The sequence below is a fragment of the Panulirus ornatus genome, chromosome 72 (genome assembly GCF_036320965.1).
Source record: "Panulirus ornatus isolate Po-2019 chromosome 72, ASM3632096v1, whole genome shotgun sequence".
Lineage (NCBI taxonomy): Eukaryota > Metazoa > Arthropoda > Malacostraca > Decapoda > Palinuridae > Panulirus > Panulirus ornatus.
This window is the reverse complement of record NC_092295.1, coordinates 1168419-1191200: the sequence shown is the minus strand read 5'-3', so window position 1 is coordinate 1191200 and position 22782 is coordinate 1168419. Positions and strand designations below refer to the sequence as shown.

The window sequence follows — 22782 nt, the reverse complement described above, 5'->3', positions numbered from 1 at the left end:
ATGAGGTTTCAGTGGCAGACTTAGAAACCCCAGAGAATGGTGTCTAACTTTTGGAAAATGTGCAAAAGGAGAAAGTTAAGAATTGATGTGAGCGAGAATAAGGTAATACCAAGCAGCTTGGGGACGAGATGGGATGGTTTGAGAGTATGTGAATTGGGAGGACTTAGAGGAACTGGAGTGCTTTAGGTATCAAAATGAAAACATGGCACTAGATAGAAGTATATGGGCTAAAGTAAGTCAAAGTTTGGGAGAGAGATCTAAGGAAGGTCCTAGGTGCATCATGGAAAGTGTGAAAGGAGAAATTAGTGTCTATCAGAGACAAGATTGGTATTCAAAGGCATAATACTCCCAAAGGTGTTGCATGGACAAGAGTCTTGGGACCTGAATGCAAAAGAATGGGGGAGGAAGGACATGTTGGAAATGAAATGCCAAGTAAAACATGTGGTTATGTGGTGTGTGTGTGTGTGTGTGTGTGTGTGTGTGTGTGTGTGTGTGTGTGTGTGTGTGTGTGTTTGTGTGTGTGTGTGTGTGTGTGTGTGTGTGTGTGTGTGTGTGGGCTAAAGTGAGACCATTTAAGGAGATCTACTTGTCAGAAATGAAAGGAACAAGGGGCAGAACCTAGGGGTACCTACAATGAGATTTTGCCAGAATGGTGGTGAAAGCACAAAGCCCTTAAGGCATGTCTTGCTTATTGAATTATCCTGTCTCTCCAATGTCATGCATCTTATACAGTTGTCAATCAGAGGTTCATCCAGGACTGATCAACTATAAATCTAATTTTCTTTTAAATGTTTGTGTTGCTGCTCCATGTATTCTTTTTTAATTTTCCCCTTGTACTGCATTAAAGAATCAGGGAAACAAAGCTCACACTCCATCAGCGTAACCAACCAAGCCAGCAAAAAGCATGTACCACAAAGGCACTAAAAGAAACAAGTGTCTCCCCACAAGTTACACACCTCATAAAGCAATCAACCTTTGCAGACAAAACCACTCACCTTCATTAGAAATTACAGAACAAATCCAAACTCTAATTAACATCATCATTAACCTAATCATTGAAAGATTGAAAAGTGGTACTTCATCCTCAACACAGTGAATCACAAGACCCAAAACAACCAACTCTCTTGCACATTAAAGAAAATCCATTTCTATTGAACAAATTCAGCCTTCTCTCAGGAAGTATTCCAGATGCATTCCAAGAAAATCCCTTCTCCCAAAGAACAAACAAACATACCCATGAGACCCTTCAAAAAAAAATCAGCCACAAACTAGACAAAACCTTAAACATCAAACTTATGCAAAACTTTTACAAAAATCAACTTGGCACTTACAGATATCTCCTACTACTCCTGGCTACACAGTAAAATTTCTAACATCTGGAAACTTGCCAACACAATACCAGTCCTAAAACTCTCCAAACCACCCAACTCCCCCTCCTCCATTAACCCTACATTACTTCTACCCTCAGTATTCAAACTCTGTGAAAAACATATTCACAACAGAATCAACTAAACATTCCACTCTCACCCACACAACATGACTTTAGACCAAAACAGTTTACCACAATACTACACAATGAACTCACACATATCCTAGGTGGATTCAACTACATAATAAAAGAAACTTCCATACTGTTCTAGTGGCAATAGACATCTGCAAAGCATTTAACACTGTCCAACGACACACCCTCACACAAAAATACTTGATGCCACCCTCCAAGACAACGACAAAAATTGACTAGCCAACTTCATGGCTAGCCACCATGCTAGAGTCATTCACAATGGCTTCATCTCTAAAACAAACTTTTCAATGAAGTTCCCTACGCACAAGCTCTTTCTCCAAGTCTCTTCGGTCCCTTCCTACATGACCTCTCATTACCTCAGGCAAACCTCAACATTAAAGTCCTCTCATATACACTTCAAAACATCATGCCACCACAGCAGAAATATCAAACATGCAGCAGTACATTACACAACTAGAACTATGAGTCATCCAGAATGGAACATCTGCATCTCCCTAGACACACAAATCCAGCTCACATCCTCCAGTTACCCCAAATGAACAGTCTGTTCCACAGAACAAAACCACCATTCAGTGCATTTCATATGAAACACAACACACACACACACACACCTGACATTCACTCCTCACCCCTATATAATCAACATAAAAGAAACAAACTAAATGCACTGAGAATTCTAACTGACACCAGATTTAGTCAAGAAAGGGAATCCCTTAACATCCAAGACATACAGTCCTACTGCTCCATGAAAAAAAATCATGCCTCACTTGCCCAGTCCTCCACCCTCTCAAAAGTAAATATAACAAAACTGCAAACCACTCAAAAATGAGCACCCAGAACAATCACTGGCTGCCTAGCAACCACAAGCACTCAACACCTTCACAATGAAAAAAGGTACTCCTAATACAGTGCCATCGCAACATGCTTGGCAGTCAAAGTGATGTAACAGCGCTAGACCACTAACTTCCAAACCACTCTATGACTAATCATGAACCTGCAAATGGAAATAAAAAGCTTACCCCCTGCCAATAATATGGTAACCTTTATCTACAGGTTCCCGTAACCCCTGATAAATATTACACTAACAAAACTCATGCACACAGTAATTCACACAATGGATGTACCAAGAAGTCCAAAGCAGTAATTCCTATTTCTTTCAAGATTTTGGTGTATCTATGGCTCATGAAGCCTATTTTATACAAGAAGGAGGAGGAGTTGAATATGAAGGGGCCCCTGACTGGTACATGCATTAGATTTTCTGTTTGAGTGAGCCAAATTTTGTAAGTTTCAATGGGCTTTAGCAGTTGAAGCTTCCCAGGTTCATATCGAATGAAGGATTGTTGCCAACTCCATTACATCAATATCTTTTCTATATTCTATTTTTCTCTATCAAAAGGACCCCAGTAGTGAGTAAACACTGTAAAGTTAAAAACTGCAGTGAATTGGTGCATACAAATGCAGCTTGCCAATTTGGAGTGAAATTTTATTTCTAATGTAACCATACAGGCAAAACTGACACCTGAACATCTAAACACTCCTCAAGCTTGTAAGATAATTCACTCTTGTAATTTTTATTACTGTTACTATTGTAGTATTTGGGAGATAATTTAAGGCCTCTAGCACTGCCTGAGCCAGGAATGGCTAGAAAGGATTTAGTTACAGAAATTTATGAAAACCAGTTAGTCAAAACAGATCTGCAAAGAGGAGTCTAAAGATGAAAGCAAAAAAGATGCTAAGAATGAAAACTCAGAGAACATTTAGGGATGTTACAGGAACTTAAAAAGGAAAAAGACCAGAGGGTAACACAGTTAGAGCTCGGGTTAAGAAATATGAGGAAGCAATTCAAGGATCAAGAAGGGAGTCATGAGACAAGAACAGAAACATGGTTTGGTGATGGGCCAAGAAATTGCAGGAGCATTACCAGGAGCCTTTCAGACAGAAGAAAGGATGGAAATACATACAGAATCTATTGAATCAACATCCAAAGTAGTTCAAACAGAAAAAATTACTACCACACACAAACAGACTGAGGAAGGTTGAGGACAGGGAAGATTAGAGGGAGTAAATTTGCAAGCAACTCAACAAAGCATGAAGAGTGAGGCAGAGAAATGTAGACCTGGAGTGACACAAACTGAAGTACACAGGGAACTGAGCAAAGGGGTCTAAAGGAAAATATGCATTGTTACAGATGAAACAATCAAGGAAGTATATGGACTAGTTGATGGAAAGTTAAGAAAAATACAGAGCATTTGTTATGTCATGTGTTACTAGTATCTTAAAAGTTTACAAGAGAATGAGCTCGGTCTTGGACAAAACAAAAGGCTGGGTGGATTGTCTGCATTTGACGGATAAAAAGCATTTGACACTGTGCTGCACAGGAGACTTATTAAGAGGCTGGATCACTGAGAAGGAATTAGGGGGACACTTGTAAGGTGGATAAAAAGATTACCTCAGTAGGGGAGAACAAAGGGTGCATTTTAGAGGAGCCTTTTACAAATGGGTTGAGGTGACCAGCTGAATGCCACAGAGTTCAGTTCTGGGTCCATTACTCTTTTTGATCTAAATTAATGACTTGCCTGAGGGTATAGTATCCTACCAGATTATGTTTACAGATCATGCAAAGGTCATGAGGGAAGTTGAAAATGAAGAGGACTGCATCAGCTTACAAGAGGATTAAATAGACTCCAAAGTTGGTCTAAAATGAAGTTAATGAGATTTAAGCCAAGCATATGTAAACTAATAAGGATTTGACAAAGCGACAGACAACCTTTATACAATTATTACCTAGCATGATATAAGCTCCAGGTTTTTTGCAAGGGAAAGACTTGGGAGTTGACAATGTCCCTAACCTGTTGCCATGGTCCTATACTAGAAGAATAATTTAACTAGGAGAATAATTCAAGAGAAACTGTTTACTAGTAAACAGCAGTATATGCATAAGGAATACTTGGAAATCTATTCATATCATACATAAGGTTAGATCTAGAATACTGGTCTCAGGTTTGGTCACTACAACTACAGAAGCACAAAGAGCTCATAAAGGGCCAGATGAGGGCAACAAAGATAGGACCAGAATAAGACAGCTAAGCTACAAGGAAAGGCTTGGAGGCTTTAAATTAACCCATCTCGGAAGAGAGAGGACTGAAGAGGGACCTGATCATGACCTTTAACTTTGTAAAAGGAATCACAATGTGGACAGTGGACAGTTCTTTGAGAGATGTAGATATAAAACAACTGAAGGATGCAACATGAAATTAAGTAAGAAACTTATATATAAAACTGTAAAGAAATATTATCATATCATAAGTGGTGGATGAAAGGGAAAGACTGACTGTGGACATGGTTAATGCATACAACATACATAAATCTAAGACTTAAGGTATTATGATTGCAGAGAATACTCAAAAGATTACCCCCAGAGTGTAAAACTCCCTCCCTGTACAATACAGAAAGGTAATACAAATTGGTAAATACTGAAATAACCCGACAAGCACTAAACAACCGATTTTCCAACTCGGCCTTGACCTACAACCCACCAGACATACACCCATCAGAAACAACACTCTGCAGACAAACATGAGTCACACTTTCCCACTTATGCTATCACTGCAACACTACAATCACAGTTTCAACACATCCAAAGACCCTTGTTACCCTAGTTTCAACTATAATTACAGAAGACAATGAGCACTTACTACCCAACTGCCCTGCACTCTGCATAAAGATGCACACCCATCATAACATTTTAAGACCTGTGCTCCCAACCAATTGTTGTGGCCAGCTTCCTGAGTGCTGCAGAAGCTTCTTAAGGATAGAAGGAACTCCTAGGGCAGGAAGGTACAATAAGGTGTTTGTGTGTGTGTGTGTGTGTATGTGTGTATATATATATATATATATATATATATATATATATATATATATATATATATATATGGTAGAAGGGATCACAATTTTGCACGTGATCAAGATATTCCTATGAGTCCACGGGGAAAATGAAACACGATAAGTTCCTAAGTGCACTTTCGTGTAATAATCACATCATCAGGGGAGACACAAGAGAGAAACATACCAGTCAGTTGATAAACATCAAAGAGACGAAGCTAGGACGCCATTTGGTAAACATGCAATTTTCCAAGCATATCAACTGACTATTATATTTCTCTCTTGTGTCTCCCCTGATGATGTGATTATTAAACGAAAGTGCACTTGGGAACTTATCACGTTTTATTTTCCCCATGGACTCATAGGAATATATATATATATATATATATATATATATATATATATATATATATATATATATATATATATATATATTTGCGTGTATGGACGTATATGTATATACATGTGTATGTGGGTGGGTTGGGCCATTCTTTCGTATGTTTCTGTGCACTACCTCGCTAATGCGGGAGACAGCGACAAAGCAAAATAAAATAAAAATAATTATATATATATATATATATATATATATATATATATATATATATATATATATATATATATATATATATTTTTTTTATTTTTTTATTTTGCTTTGTCGCTGTCTCCCGCGTTAGCGAGGTATCGCAAGGAAACAGACGAAAGAATGGCCCAACCAACCCATATACACATGTATATACATACACGTCCACACACAGCACATATACATACCTATACATCTCAATGTATACATATATATGCACACAAAGACATATACATATATACCCAAGTACATAATTCATACTCTCTGCCTTTATTCATTCCCATTGCCACCCCGCCACACATGGAATAACAACACCCTCTCCCCCTCATGTGTGCGAGGTAGAGCTAGGAAAAAACCAACAAAGGCCCCATTCGTTCACACTCAGTCTCTAGCTGTCACGTAATAATGCACCGAAACCACAGCTCCCTTTCCACATCAAGGCCCCACAGAACTTTCCATGGTTTACCCCAGATGCTTCACATGACAGCACGTCGACCCCGGCATACCACATCGTTCCAATTCACTCTATTCCTTGCATGCCTTTCACCCTCCTGCATGCTCAGGCCCCGATCACTCAAAATCTTTTTCACTCCATCTTTCCACCTCCAATTTGGTTTCCCACATCTCCTCGTTCCCTCCATGTTCACATGTTTACCAAATGGCGTCCTAGCTTCGTCTCTTCGATGTATATCAACTGACTGTTATATTTCTCTCTTGTGTCTCCCCTGATTTTGTGATTATTACACGAAAGTGCACTTGGGAACTTTTCGTGTTTCATTTTCCCCGTGAACTCATAGGAATATCTTGATCACGCGCAAAATTGTGATCCTTTCCAATATATATATATATATATATATATATATATATATATATATATATATATATATATATATATATATATATTTTTTTTTTTCATACTATTTGCCATTTCCCGCGTTAGCGAGGTAGCGTTAAGAACAGAGAACTGGGCCTTAGAGGGAATATCCTCACCTGACCCCCTTCTCTGTTCCTTCTTTTGGAAAATTAAAAAAAAACAAGAAAGGGGAGGATTTCCAGCCACCCGCTCCCTCCCCTTTTAGTCGCCTTCTACGACACGCAGGGAATACGTGGGAAGTATTCTTTCTCCCCTATCCCCAGGGATAATATATATATATATATATATATATATATATATATATATATATATATATATATATATATATATATATATATATTCATTAATGATCCTTGATTGCTATTTCCCGTGTCAGCAAGGAAGCTCAAGGGAACAGAATGAAGAGTGGCCCATCCACTCATATACATATGCACACACATATACATATATGTAGCATGAGCTATAGATAGGTTTGTATGGATGGGGGTGGATGTGTTGGAAATGAAATGTTTGAGGACAATATGTGGTGTGAGGTGGTTTGATTGAATAAGTAATGTAAGGGTACAAGAGATGTGTGGAAATAAAAAGAGTATGGTTGAGAAAGCAGATGAGGGTGTGTTGAAATGGTTTGGGCATATAGAGAAAATGAATGAGGAAAGATTGACAAAGAAGATATATGTGTCAGAGGTGGAGGGAACATGGAGAAGTAGGAGACCTAATTGGAGGTGGAAGGATGGAGTGAAACAGATTTTGAGCGATCAGGGCCTGAACATACAGGAGGGTGAGAGGCGTGCAAGGAACAAAGTGAATTGGAATGATGTGGTATACCTGGGTTGACGTGCTGTCAATGGAATGAATCAGGGCATGTGAAGCATTTGAGGTAAACCATGGAAAGGTCTGTGGGGCCTCGATGTGGATTAGGAGCTGTGGTTTCAGTGCATTATACATGACAGCTAGATATCGAGTGTGAACGAATGTGGCCTTTTTGTCTGTATTCCTGGCACTACCTTGCTAAAGCAGGGGATAGCGATGCTGTTTTCCTGTGGGGCAGGAATGGATGAAGGCAAGCAAGTATGAATATGTACATGTGTATGTATATAATGTCTACGTACGAGTATGTACACGTATGTATATGTTGATATGTATTTGTATGTATATGGGCATATGTGGGTGTTTATATATATATATATATATATATATATATATATATATATATATATATATATATATATATATATATATATATTTTTTTTTTTTTTACTTTGTCGCTGTCTCCCGCGTTTGCGAGGTAGCGCAAGGAAACAGACGAAGGAAATGGCCCAACCCCCCCCATACACATGTATATACATACGTCCACACACGCAAATATACATACCTACACAGCTTTCCATGGTTTACCCCAGACGCTTCACATGCCTTGATTCAATCCACTGACAGCACGTCAACCCCGGTATACCACATCGCTCCAATCCACTCTATTCCTTGCCCTCCTTTCACCCTCCTGCATGTTCAGGCCCCGATCACACAAAATCTTTTTCACTCCATCTTTCCACCTCCAATTTGGTCTCCCTCTTCTCCTTGCTCCCTCCACCTCCGACACATATATCCTCTTGGTCAATCTTTCCTCACTCATTCTCTCCATGTGCCCAAACCACTTCAAAACACCCTCTTCTGCTCTCTCAACCACGCTCTTTTTACTTCCACACATCTCTCTTACCCTTACGTTACTCACTCGATCAAACCACCTCACACCACACATTGTCCTCAAACATCTCATTTCCAGCACATCCATCCTCCTGCGCACAACTCTATCCATAGCCCACGCCTCGCAACCATACAACATTGTTGGAACCACTATTCCTTCAAACATACCCATTTTTGCTTTCCGAGATAATGTTCTCGACTTCCACACATTCTTCAAGGCCCCCAGAATTTTCGCCCCCTCCCCCACCCTATAATCCACTTCCGCTTCCATGGTTCCATCCGCTGCCAGATCCACTCCCAGATATCTAAAACACTTCACTTCCTCCAGTTTTTCTCCATTCAAACTCACCTCCCAATTGACTTGACCCTCAACCCTACTGTACCTAATAACCTTGCTCTTATTCACATTTACTCTTAACTTTCTTCTTCCACACACTTTACCAAACTCAGTCACCAGCTTCTGCAGTTTCTCACATGAATCAGCCACCAGCGCTGTATCATCAGCGAACAACAACTGACTCACTTCCCAAGCTCTCTCATCCCCAACAGACTTCATACTTGCCCCTCTTTCCAAAACTCTTGCATTTACCTCCCTAACAACCCCATCCATAAACAAATTAAACAACCATGGAGACATCACACACCCCTGCCGCAAACCTACATTCACTGAGAACCAATCACTTTCCTCTCTTCCTACACGTACACATGCCTTACATCCTCGATAAAAACTTTTCACTGCTTCTAACAACTTTCCTCCCACACCATATATTCTTAATACCTTCCAAAGAGCATCTCTATCAACTCTATCATATGCCTTCTCCAGATCCATAAATGCTACATACAAATCCATTTGCTTTTCTAAGTATTTCTCACATACATATATATATATATATATATATATATATATATATATATATATATATTTTTTTTTTTTCATACTATTCGCCATTTCCCGCGATAGCGAGGTAGCGTTAAGAACAGAGGACTGGGCCTTTGAGGGAATATCCTCACCTAGCCCCCTTCTCTGTTCCTTCTTTTGGAAAATTAAAAAAAAAAAAAAAAAAATATATATATATTTTTTTTTTTTTTGCTTTGTCGCTGTCTCCCGCGTTTGCGAGGTAGCGCAAGGAAACAGACGAAGGAAATGGCCCAACCCACCCCTATACACATGTATATACATACGTCCTCACACGCAAATATACATACCTACACAGCTTTCCATGGTTTACCCCAGACGCTTCACATGCCCCGATTCAATCCACTGACAGCACGTCAACCCCGGTATACCACATCACTCCAATTCACTCTATTCCTTGCCCTCCTTTCACCCTCCTGCATGTTCAGGCCCCGATCACACAAAATCTTTTTCACTCCATCTTTCCACCTCCAATTTGGTCTCCCTCTTCTCCTCGTTCCCTCCACCTCCGACACATATATCCTCTTGGTCAATCTTTCCTCACTCATTCTCTCCATGTGCCCAAAACCATTTCAAAACACCCTCTTCTGCTCTCTCAACCACGCTCTTTTTATTTCCACACATCTCTCTTACCCTTACGTTACTTACTCGATCAAACCACCTCACACCACACATTGTCCTCAAACATCTCATTTCCAGCACATCCATCCTCCTGTGCACAACTCTATCCATAGTCCACGCCTCGCAACCATACAACATTGTTGGAACCACTATTCCTTCAAACATACCCATTTTTGCTTTCCGAGATAATGTTCTCGACTTCCACACATTCTTCAAGGCCCCCAGAATTTTCGCCCCCTCCCCCACCCTATGATCCACTTCCGCTTCCATGGTTCCATCCGCTGCCAGATCCACTCCCAGATATCTAAAACACTTCACTTCCTCCAGTTTTTCTCCATTCAAACTCACCTCCCAATTGACTTGACCCTCAACCCTACTGTACCTAATAACCTTGCTCTTATTCACATTTACTCTTAAGTTTCTTCTTCCACACACTTTACCAAACTCAGTCACCAGCTTCTGCAGTTTCTCACATGAATCAGCCACCAGCGCTGTATCATCAGCGAACAACAACTGACTCACTTCCCAAGCTCTCTCATCCCCAACAGACTTCATACTTGCCCCTCTTTCCAAAACTCTTGCATTCACCTCCCTAACAACCCCATCCATAAACAAATTAAACAACCATGGAGACATCACACACCCCTGCCGCAAACATACATTCACTGAGAACCAATCACTTTCCTCTCTTCCTACACGTACACATGCCTTACATCCTCGATAAAAACTTTTCACTGCTTCTAACAACTTGCCTCCCACACCATATATTCTTAATACCTTCCACAGAGCATCTCTATCAACTCTATCATATGCCTTCTCCAGATCCATAAATGCTACATACAAATCCATTTGCTTTTCTAAGTATTTCTCACATACATTCTTCAAAGCAAACACCTGATCCACACATCCTCTACCACTTCTGAAACCACACTGCTCTTCCCCAATCTGATGCTCTGTACATGCCTTCACCCTCTCAATCAATACCCTCCCATATAATTTGCAGGAATACTCAACAAACTTATACCTCTGTAATTTGAGCACTCACTCTTATCCCCTTTGCCTTTGTACAATGGCACTATGCACGCATTCCGCCAATCCTCAGGCACCTCACCATGAGTCATACATACATTAAATAACCTTACCAACCAGTCAACAATACAGTCACCCCCTTTTTTAATAAATTCCACTGCAATACCATCCAAACCTGCTGCCTTGCCGGCTTTCATCTTCCGCAAAGCTTTTACTACCTCTTCTCTGTTTACCAAATCATTTTCCCTAACCCTCGCACTTTGCACTTTGCGTTTGCGAGGTAGCGTTAAGAACAGAGGACTGGGCCTTAGAGGGAAAATCCTCACCTGGCCCCCTTCTCTGTTCCTTCTTTTGGAAAATTTAAAAAAAAAAAAAACGAGAAGGGAGGATTTCCAGCCACCCGCTCCCTTCCCTTTTAGTCGCCTTCTACGACATGCAGGGAATACATGGGAAATATTCTTTCTCCCCTATCCCCAGGGATATATATATATATATATATATATATATATATATATATATATATATATATATATATATATATATATATATATATATATATTTCATACTTGTTCAACATTTCCCACATTAGTGAGGTAGTGCCAGGAATGGATGAAGAAATGGCCTCATTTGCTTGCATTCATTCTCTAAATATCATGTGTAATGCACAGAAAACACAGCATCCTATTCACAATCAGGTATCACTGACCTTTCTGAGGTTTCCCCTGGCCTTTCACATGGCCTGGTTCAATTCAATTACACCAGGATTACCTCTTGGATACCTTATTGCTCTAATTCACTGTATCCTGTGCAATACACCCCAACATATTCAGGCCCTGAGCACTCAAAATCTTTTCCATTCCATCCTTTCAATTCCAATTTAGCCACCCCTTCTCCCTGTCTCCTCTACTTCTGATATATATATCCTCTTTATCAACATTTCCTCACTTGTTCTTTCTGTATCTTCAAACCATTTCAACACACCCACACCCTCATCAGCTCTTTCAATCATAATCTTATTACCACATCTCTGTTTGAACCTATTATTTATTAATTGATCAACCCTCCTTCCACATATTGTCCTCAAACACTTCATGTCCAACACGTTCATATTCTTCCATACATTTTGATCTACATCCCATACCACACATCTGTAACAACACTGTTGGGACTACTGTACCTTCAAACATGCCCATCTTTTCCTTCTCAGATAGTGACCTCTCTTTCCTACCTTCCTTATATTTGAAGGTTAATGTGAAAATTTTAAGCAGCTACTCATACTCGCTATGAACAAAAATCCAAGATTCTACAAATTACTACTGTTTCAATTTTCTCATGTAGGATATTTGTGTATTAGGTACTACATACGCTTAGCTGTTCATTATCCCCGATGTGCTAACTGAATTCAAATCTGAAAATGAAAACTAGAGTTCAAATATGCATATTTAAGGTACATACATACAAGTATACAGAATAACATAGAAAGCTCAATTCCAAAATGAGTGAAAGTTTTTGGAAGGCACACTTGGGCATTCCTTAACTACTCTTTTCACTTCCCTGTGTTGTTCTGCAATCCCAGAAATGAACTTTTCATCTTCCTGTGTTCTTTTACAATCCTGAAAATTATCAGCCATTATGACTGAATGGTTTCTCCATCGTACCATCAATTTCACAACAGGATAATTCGATCTTTTAAAATATATACATGCATATACTTTTGTTTAATTCTTCACAGAAATTAAGGCATGTATCAATCTTAGCAATATGGTAGCATAAATAAACATAATGGACTTAAAATTTCAACTACTTACCTCCTACAATAAGAGTGGCATTCTGTGTAACCATCTGGCCAAAACCATCTGTTGCTGCACAAATATATGTGCCACTGTCTGATGCCTGAACCTGAACAACAACAAAAGGAACCAATTAAGTGTTTTGGCAATTCTGCTGCAAGAGATTGGATCCTAGTAGCAGGAAATATTAATGCAAGGGAGGGTGATGTGGCAAAACATGGTATAATTGGGGCACAGTGGACATTGGTGTGAATTAAAATGGGAAACAGCTTGTGAAGTAGGAGTTGTAATTAGGACCAGTTTGTTTAAAAAAGAAAAGCGGATCCATCAGTCTATGTGAATTAGTGGGGGTTAAAGGTTAATGGGCATTACTGGATTATGAGCTAAACGACTGGCAAGCAATGATGATGTTACATTGGTGCCCAGAGGTGCAGCGGTAGGATGTACAATAGTTTCTTGGTGTGAAATGAGTGTGAAAGTTTCAGGAAAATAGAAAATAACAAGCATGGCAAAGAAGTGGCAAAAGTGAGTGAGATTGGAAAAGAGGCCTGTGCGCAAAGATACCACAAGAGATCCAAGGTGAGATGAAAGAAGTCTGACAGAATGCATGTATTGTGTCCTTATATAATGGCAAGGGGACAAATAGCAATGTTCAAATTATGTACATATTTCTACTGAGTATATTGGTAAGGTGCAAGGGAGAGTGGTGACAAAAACAGAGCTTCTGCCTGGGGAGACACAATTTTGCATCAAGTACAGTAGATGTGTGGACCGTACGTTTTCTGTGTGTGGGAAGTATTTGGAGAGAGAGAGAGAGAGTTTTATATGTGGTGCTTACAGACCCAGGTGTCAACAAACTCTGCCTGAGTGGGTTACATCCTGTGTGGTAGGTCACTTTTCCTAGGCTGTATCACTGAGCATACAATCTCATCAAAAAATTCCCAGGCTGCATCAAAGAATTCCTAGCTCCAAAGGAGTCCATATTTCCTTGCTACTGGAAACAGCACAGCCTTGGGTTGCAAAAGCTCTTTCTTAGAAACAGGTCCCAAGGTAACTACAAATAAATAAACAGACCTGAAGAAAATGTATGATAGGGATGACAGAGATACCTTGTGAAAGGCGTTGAAATAGATGGTGCAGTAAGATGTCACTCTTTGAGTAAGGTGTGCGTGCGTAAGAAGGATACAAGGAGGGTGAATGGTTCCTGGTGAAGGTGGGTTTGCATCAAGGATGTGTGATGCTTAATCTGTTCATTGTTGAGGTAGAGAGGGAAGTAAATGTGAGGCATGGGCCTACAATATGCTGAGGTGGGGAATGGGTCAGTTGCTGTTTGCAGGTGACACAGCTCAGGCAGAAGACTCAAGGAAGAAACTCGAGAAGTTGTAGTCTGAGTTTGAAAGAATGTATGAAAGTGAAGTTAAGAATTAATGTGGACAAAAGTAAAGTAAAGAGGTGTAGCAGGGGGAGGGCAAGAATGGGTGATCAGACCAATGTGAACAAAAGTAATGTAATGAGGTGTGGCAGAGGGGAGAGCAAGGCAGGGTGATCAGACCTGAAAGAAGTGATGTGCTTTAGGCATCTGGGATTAGACATGACAACAGATGAATCCTTGGTGATGGAAGCGAGTCTCATGATTTATAAGTTAGGAGAGGGATCTAAGGTCCTTGGTGCATGAGGGAGTGTGCATAATGAGAGATCAGCAACTGTTAAGGCAAAGATAGCTATGGCTGAAGGTGTAGTAGCCTTGACAATGTTGTATGGATAAGAATCCTGGGCTCTGAATGCAAACAGATGAGAGAAGATATGTTTGAAATAAAAAAAAAAAGCCTAAGGACATGAGGTGCAAGGCATGTCGGCTCTATACAGAATAACAATAAGTACAGTCTAACTGAAACAGCAGATCAAGATGTACTGAAATGGTTTGGACAGATGGACAGGAGTGGAAAAAAACTAACTCACAGAATATACATGTCAGAAGTGGAGTGAGCAAGGGGAAAGGGGAAACCAAGAACGAGATGAAAGGATGGAATGTAGTATCAGGACTTAAACATTCACGAGGGTGAGACATCTTTCGTTCCTTTCCACTTCATCCATTGAAGAAATTCCTCCTTATTCCTGCCAGGTGATACAGTTACTATTTGTGTTAAAAAGAAAGTTTTACACTTGGGTTGCCTAGTATCTTAAGCTTGTATATATGTACTATGTCCTTCCTCATATGTGTGCATACACACACACACACACCCCAGCCTAAGCCACGTACTCATATACAAACAGGCTTCGAGGGGATGATGACCACCTGGATTGGGCATGGGTCAACTGTTGTGCCCAGAATTCACACCCATATGAGCCCACATTGACTCAAGGTTTACACTCATTGGATCCCATATGTTGTGCATTTTGTACCATCGAAAAGACTTTCAAATCTCTGTAAGTTGTCAGCATTTGCTTAGAACATTCTAACTAACCTCTAACCTTCCAATAAACCCAATATTTCTGTATGTGCTTTCTATCATCCTCTTTCTCAGTTTCTGATCATGAACTCTGGTCATTGTGTACGACACCTCATGAAGAACTGTTTACTGTCAACATCATCATCTAAGGTGGAATACTTTGTAGCCTTCAAACTTTCATTTTAGCTCAACCGTCTTAAACTGTATCATTTTGGTTGCTCTTCTTTAGACCTTGTCAGTCACATCTTTGAATTTCTTTAGGTGTGGTGATCATATCTAAGAGGCATAATCTAGTTTTGGTCTATGGTTTGTTATGCATAGCTTACCAAACATTCCTTCATTTAATAACTTACATACAGTTTTAATATTTGGTTGCAGAATGTTTATATATTTGACAGTTCTCCAGATGTGAGGCTCTAATAATGAAATAGGTACAGTGTTGAACCCTAGGTCTCTCTCACACATTGATTCCTTTACCTTTTTTCCCACTAGGTAGTATTCAAACTGGAGTCTTCTTTCACTGTGCAACATCCTCATTACCTTGCACTTACTTGGATTGAATCTCATCATCCATTTCCAGACCAGCTTTGGAGTTTATCAAGGTCTTCCTATAAGATAATTCAATCATTTCATTCTTTATGTCTTTCATGATTTTGGCATCATCCACAAATGTACTTAGATTCGAGTTCAGCCCTGGCAAGCCATTACATACACCATATATAGCAGTAGGCCTAAGACAAATCCCTATGGCATTCCAACTGTAAACTCAGTTCATTTTGAAAATGAACATCCTGCATCCTTTGGTCCCTTCACATATGTAGTCCTCAATGCAGCAAAGGAATTTACCCTTTCTTCCTCCCTGCAGCTCTAGCTTCTTATTCATCTGCTAGTGGGGCATTGTGTCAAAAGCTTTCTGGGAGTCTACGAACACACAATCTACCCTTCCTTCTCTTTGGTCAAAGACATGAGTTTAACCTGTTGTAGAAATTCAATAGGTTCATGATACAAGACCTCTCTTCTCTAAAACCATGTTTTCTCCCATTTAAGAAGTTTCTTTTTTGTAGATAATCCTCATTTGCTTTCTGATTATCTTGTCTAGTGCTTTACGAACCACACTCTTCAATTAAACAGGCATGTAGTTCAGTGCAATTTCATCTTTTAAGACAGCATCTGCCTTCTTGCACTTCTTTGGAGCTTCTCCTTCTTCTAGCGTCCTATTTAACAGCATTTCAAAAGGGCACTGCAAAAGCCTCAGCACATTCCTTCCATACATTTGGTGAGACTTCATTTGGTTCATGTGCCTTTCATAGGTAAAGTTGTTCTGATAGCGTGATTATTTTGTTTGTTAATCTTTTTACTCTGCAAGATTCCTTCCACAAATCTAACATGGGTGAGACACTGTGAAAATACTTTTCACTCTGTCAGATAGTTCCACACATATATATATATATATATATATATATTTTTTTTTTTTTTTTTTTTTTTTTTTTTTTTTTTTTTTTATACTTTGTCGCTGTCTCCCGCATTTGCGAGGTAGCGCAAGGAAACAGACGAAAGAAATGGCCCAACCCCCCCCCCCCCATACACATGTACATACACACGTCCACACACGCAAATATACATACCTACACAGCTTTCCATGGTTTACCCCAGATGCTTCACATGCCTTGATTCAATCCACTGACAGCACGTCAACCCCTGTATACCACATCGCTCCAATTCACTCTATTCCTTGCCCTCCTTTCACCCTCCTGCATGTTCAGGCCCCGATCACACAAAATCTTTTTCACTCCATCTTTCCACCTCCAATTTGGTCTCCCTCTTCTCCTCGTTCCCTCCACCTCCGACACGTATATCCTCTTGGTCAATCTTTCCTCACTCATTCTCTCCATGTGCCCAAACCATTTCAAAACCCCCTCTTCTGCTCTCTCAACCACGCTCTTTTTATTTCCACACATCTCTCTTACCCTTACGTTACTTACTCGATCAAACCACCTCACACCACACATTGTCCTCAAACATCTCATTTCCAGCACATCCATCCTCCTGCGCACAACTCTATCCATAGCCCACGCCTCGCAACCATACAGCATTGTTGGAACCACTATTCCTTCAAACATACCCATTTTTGCTTTCCGAGATAATGTTCTCGACTTCCACACATTTTTCAAGGCTCCCAAAATTTTCGCCCCCTCCCCCACCCTATGATCCACTTCCGCTTCCATGGTTCCATCCGCTGACAGATCCACTCCCAGATATCTAAAACACTTCACTTCCTCCAGTTTTTCTCCATTCAAACTCACCTCCCAATTGACTTGACCCTCAACCCTACTGTACCTAATAACCTTGCTCTTATTCACATTTACTCTTAACTTTCTTCTTCCACACACTTTACCAAACTCAGTCACCAGCTTCTGCAGTTTCTCACATGAATCAGCCACCAGCGCTGTATCATCAGCGAACAACAACTGACTCACTTCCCAAGCTCTCTCATCCCCAACAGACTTCATACTTGCCCCTCTTTCCAAAACTCTTGCATTTACCTCCCTAACAACCCCATCCATAAACAAATTAAACAACCATGGAGACATCACACACCCCTGCCGCAAACCTACATTCACTGAGAACCAATCACTCTCCTCTCTTCCTACACGTACACATGCCTTACATCCTCGATAAAAACTTTTCACTGCTTCTAACAACTTTCCTCCCACACCATATATTCTTAATACCTTCCACAGAGCATCTCTATCAACTCTATCATATGCCTTCTCCAGATCCATAAATGCTACATACAAATCCATTTGCTTTTCTAAGTATTTCTCACATACATTCTTCAAAGCAAACACCTGATCCACACATCCTCTACCACTTCTGAAACCACACTTTTCTTCGAGTCCTCCCCTTAGTCTGATTACTGGTGATAGTTTGCTCTTGATGAAAAGCTTTGAGCAATCTTTTTCTTTGTTCACAATGTCCTTTTTTAAACTGCTCTATTCCTCCTTCCTTACCTTGTAGTACTCTGTTTCCTTGCTCTCTTGTATCTTTCTAATGCTGATTGGTAAGAAATATTGCAGAACTGTAGTTAATCATGGAAAAAGACTCAGTGAAGGAAGAGTGTGTGCAGATTGGATCTTTGTACTCAAAGTGGTAGAGTTCTACCAAAAATGCTTCTGTGGTAATTATGAAAATAGGAAAAGGTACATGTTAAAATTAATGAAAAAAAAAAAAAAAACATTTTGGGAATGTCTACGTTTCTGTGGTGTGCATGGGAGACTGTAAAGTACTAATGATAACAGAGTATATGGAAGCACGACTGAGTGGTGTGATATACATGTGGAATTCAGTAAAGAATGTATATTGTCACACTGGTTGTATATCTTAGATGGGATAAGAGCTTAATGAAATAATGTTTGGGTAAAGTTAACCCTTTATGGAACAAAATGATAGCTACTTGCTGTCTTACATTAATGATGCTATTCTGTCAAATGAATCGAATGAGTTGGACTAAGTGTATGTAACTTTGACCATACATAAAGATAAATGCTACTAATAGATTGTATGGTTATAACCAAGGTTCTAATCTGAATGATGGGCAGTCTTACTGCAATATAAATTTGAATGGAAGAAAAGAATTTGTTACAGTTTGTGTATTAGGGAAAGATGAATAGGTTTAATTTGTCAGTATAATATTCAGTTGATCTATGTAATATAGGAAGAATTAGATGATTAGACACAGTAAAGCATGTAGTGTATGAAAGATACATGAGATAATGACTAAGAGAATGTTTATTGATGAAGGCCTAAGATAATGATACAACCAGGAAGAACAAAAAGCAAAAAGTTCATTAAAATCTAGGCAGCTAGGATGAAGATATAAAAAAGTGAACTATACAACATATAAACTGGTAAAGTAAAATGTTGAAGGCTATAAGTATTTCAGATCAAGATTCCAAATACTTTAAAGATGACTTAGTAGTGGATGCATTTTATGTATATGAGTGGCGGTGTAAATGGAGATACTAATCTTACAGGATAACTTTTTAAAGTGACTGATTAACAGGCATGGTAATATGAGGAAGACTGTGCACTTTAGTGTAAGACAAGGTGAAGATATCTAACTATGCTTGGATTCCAAAATGTTATGAATCTATCCCACAGAAATGGAATGTCAACATCAAGATGATAGCATACTGAATTAGAATTTCCATTACCTGAGAAATAACAAGAAGACCTTCACGGTTGTCTGATGCTCGTCCATATGGCAGCTCACCACTTGCTTTGCTCCAAGTGACAGACACACGATTCTGTATATGAACAGAAGGAATAAAAATCATTGTTTTTTAAGGATATAAAAATTGGTCCTTATCAATTTCTGGGGATAGGGGATTAAGAATACTTCCCACGTATTCCCTGCGTGTCGTAGAAGGCGACTAAAAGGGGAGGGAGCGGGGGGCTGGAAATCCTCCCTTCTCGTTTTTTTTTTTTTTTTTTTTTCAAAAGAAGGAACAGAGAATTGGGCCAGGTGAGGGTATTCCCTCAAAGGCCCAGTCCTCTGTTCTTAACGCTACCTCGCTAATGTGGGAAATGGCGAATAGTTTGAAAGAAAGAAAAGATCAATTTCTGCAAAATGCCTAAAACTAATAACTGCTACATAATTATGAGTTTTCATCACAGCCATGATTTACATTTTGTGTGAAATGCAGAAATGTATTCCTGTTGATGGTGATACATCTAAAACAACTATCGAGAACAAAAATGATGTTTACTAAGAAACATATAATGATAATCAGGAATGTCCCGACAACAGGAGTTCTCAGCTTACATAAGTCACTAGTGTATCCTTACTGATCTACATCCTATGTATCAAAATAAAATTCAAATATTTCAAAAACAATCGACTCTGAGCTCATAAGCAAAGGTGCAGATACAGGACAATACCTGTAGCACAGGAAAAAAGTCAACTTTTCTGGTAAGATCACATGAGGATAATACATGAATAAGCAAATTTTCATACTTTGAAAAAAAAGAGTGTCTAAATCTAAACTCTTTGGATCTAAATAATCAATTGAGAACATACAAAAAACTTGTAACTCCACAGATACAATTTCATAATACAAATGGCACAAATGATTAAATGACACATTTCTATACTATGAGGATAAATCAAATAAGAAGAGTTTTAAAGTGTTTGGAGAAAAAGAAAGAGAAAGCAGTGAGTCAATAGTTGGAACAATTAGAATGGTCTCCTTTGCAGTGACTCTGAACACAGATGAAAGATCGAGTTTCAGGGGAAGGGGAGTGTTTTATCATCCCAATATACTCTGTCCCTATGTGAAAGGCATCAGAGCAGGAGCAATCAAACCATGATTAGTGGGAGAAAGATATGATAAAAGAAGTAATACAGGACTCTATCTCTGCCAGGATAAGTCTCGCTGTATACTCAGCACAGCGTGGGACATCCTGGCTGGCGAAGCAGTACTTGTCACATGGAAACTTGGTAAAGATACTGCACAGGGCTGGCTGCTGAGCTCTCCTATACTGCCAGTGTTGGCATTTACAAGGAGGTACAAGGGGTGTGCATTCCTAATCACAAGTCATAGGGATAACACTATGATCAGAGGATCCTAAGGGGGTAGAAATGTATAAATTGTAGAAGAGTTCAAAGGTAAAAACAAAGAGCGGTGGTAACAAAAGCATCTGATATAGAGTGGTTGGTTCTTTTTGTTCCAGATCATTAAGGAGGGAAAAAGAAAGGACTTCAGCTCCAGAGTAGAGCCTAACCAACCATTGTGGCATATTGGAAGAGCGGTCTTGATAGTTTGGAACTCATGTAGAGTGTCTGAATATTTGTTCCAGACTGCTAACGTGGGAAAAAGTAAAGGCTTCGGCCCCACCAAGATTGTCTTTAGTTGAGCCTAACCAGTCCATGAAATGTACTATGAATTCCCCTGCATTAAGGAGTTTAGAGCATGTATGTAAGAGTAATGCTTCATGGCAGGAATTCATACAGTTGAAGAGCTGTACATAGCTTTGGAATCTTGAAGGGATATACGAAACACAAAAGTTAGTTTACAAGGGTATATAAATCTTTCAGCCAGATAGCTTGAAATTTAAAAGACTCAAGTAGGCAAAAACTCCACCCCTATAGAAGGAAGAATGCCAGGGATTATAGTTGCAGATCTGACATTGTAGAAGAAAAGCATCCTTGGACAGCTGAGTTTCAGAGAGAAGATCAGGGGACTAATTAAGTATTCCATGGAGAGAGGATTTAACTTTATTACTCCAAATATCTTTAAAATGCATAAAGAAAAAACAGGTCTGGGAGTTATGATTAAGGGAGTCAGATGGGTCCCAGCTACTTGATGATGGTCAAGTGGAACCCAAGAACCACCTAGCCCTTCTTAGCTCATGGCGCTATTTTGATTCAGTACCAGAGACTGATAATTCAAAATTAGCCACTGTGTCAACAGCAAATGTCATTAATGGCAGATTTTTTAACTAAATATCTACAATTCAAAAGGAGTAAAAGCATTAAAAATAACTCCTTAAAAAAAGAATGTAATAGATTTTAGAAAGTTACAAGAAAAAGATCCTAATCTTTACAGTTGAAATCAGCTAAATCATGTCTTGTTTGAAATATTGGTTTCCTTCAGGGAGCACCAGAGAACTGTCTAACTGTAGTGCAACTCATGGATTTTCAAGTGCATAAAGGAAGAACAAACAGGAAACAAGATAGAGAGATTGATGAATTAGTCGTTGTCAAGTGTTGTGCATGAGATGAAGTGGGTGTGAAATTGGGGTTGGATGCCAGCAACTCACCTGAAGATGAGGTAAAGACAAAAAATGACAGGGATCTGGGTCTAAAAGAGGTTATGTGACAAATGCAGCAGCGCTGCCATTGTCGCTCAAGAAAACTATGAGGTAGATTTATTTTTTTCATGATGAAGGCTCCAGTCAAGGACAAAAGTTCACATCAAGGCCAGGCCTTCATTGAAATACAGAGAGAATTATGAAATGGAAAAAGAAACAACACGGGAAAGTATTTACAAATTTTGGAGAAAGTGAAAAACCTGTCTCTTGAAATGTGATAGGTTATAGTTATTGCAAAAGACATGAGAAGGTAGAGAGTTCTAAAGCTTCAACATGTAGAGAAAGAAGCCAATATCAAAATGGCCCATCGTTGAGTTGCTCCTGGCCACACAGTGATCATGTGATGCAGAAGCTTGCCAAGCATTGTGCGGTCTAGTTAGTGGTGAGGGCACACAAGCAATGGTTTTCAGAAACCCAAGAGGTAGTACCTCCCTAGTCAGTGGTTTCCTGCCACTCAATACTAATAATAACTGAGCAGCAGCAGTAGGTGCCAACTACTGCAACTTGATGATGATGTCATACTCCCCTGGCCCTTGGTACT

General features: G+C 39.4%; 1 protein-coding gene across 7 annotated transcripts in view; it reads right to left on the bottom strand.

The window, feature by feature from the left end:
- Positions 1–22782, bottom strand: part of LOC139748045 (basement membrane-specific heparan sulfate proteoglycan core protein-like) — a 261917-nt gene that overhangs the window by 153662 nt on the left and 85473 nt on the right. For all 7 annotated transcript variants that reach the window (XM_071660608.1, XM_071660610.1, XM_071660611.1 and 4 more), the window contains 2 exons: positions 19583–19675; positions 12937–13027 (listed from right to left, as the gene is read on the bottom strand). In XM_071660608.1, coding sequence (XP_071516709.1) covers positions 12937–13027; positions 19583–19675 — 184 coding nt within the window. The remainder of the gene's footprint in view (positions 1–12936; positions 13028–19582; positions 19676–22782) is intronic.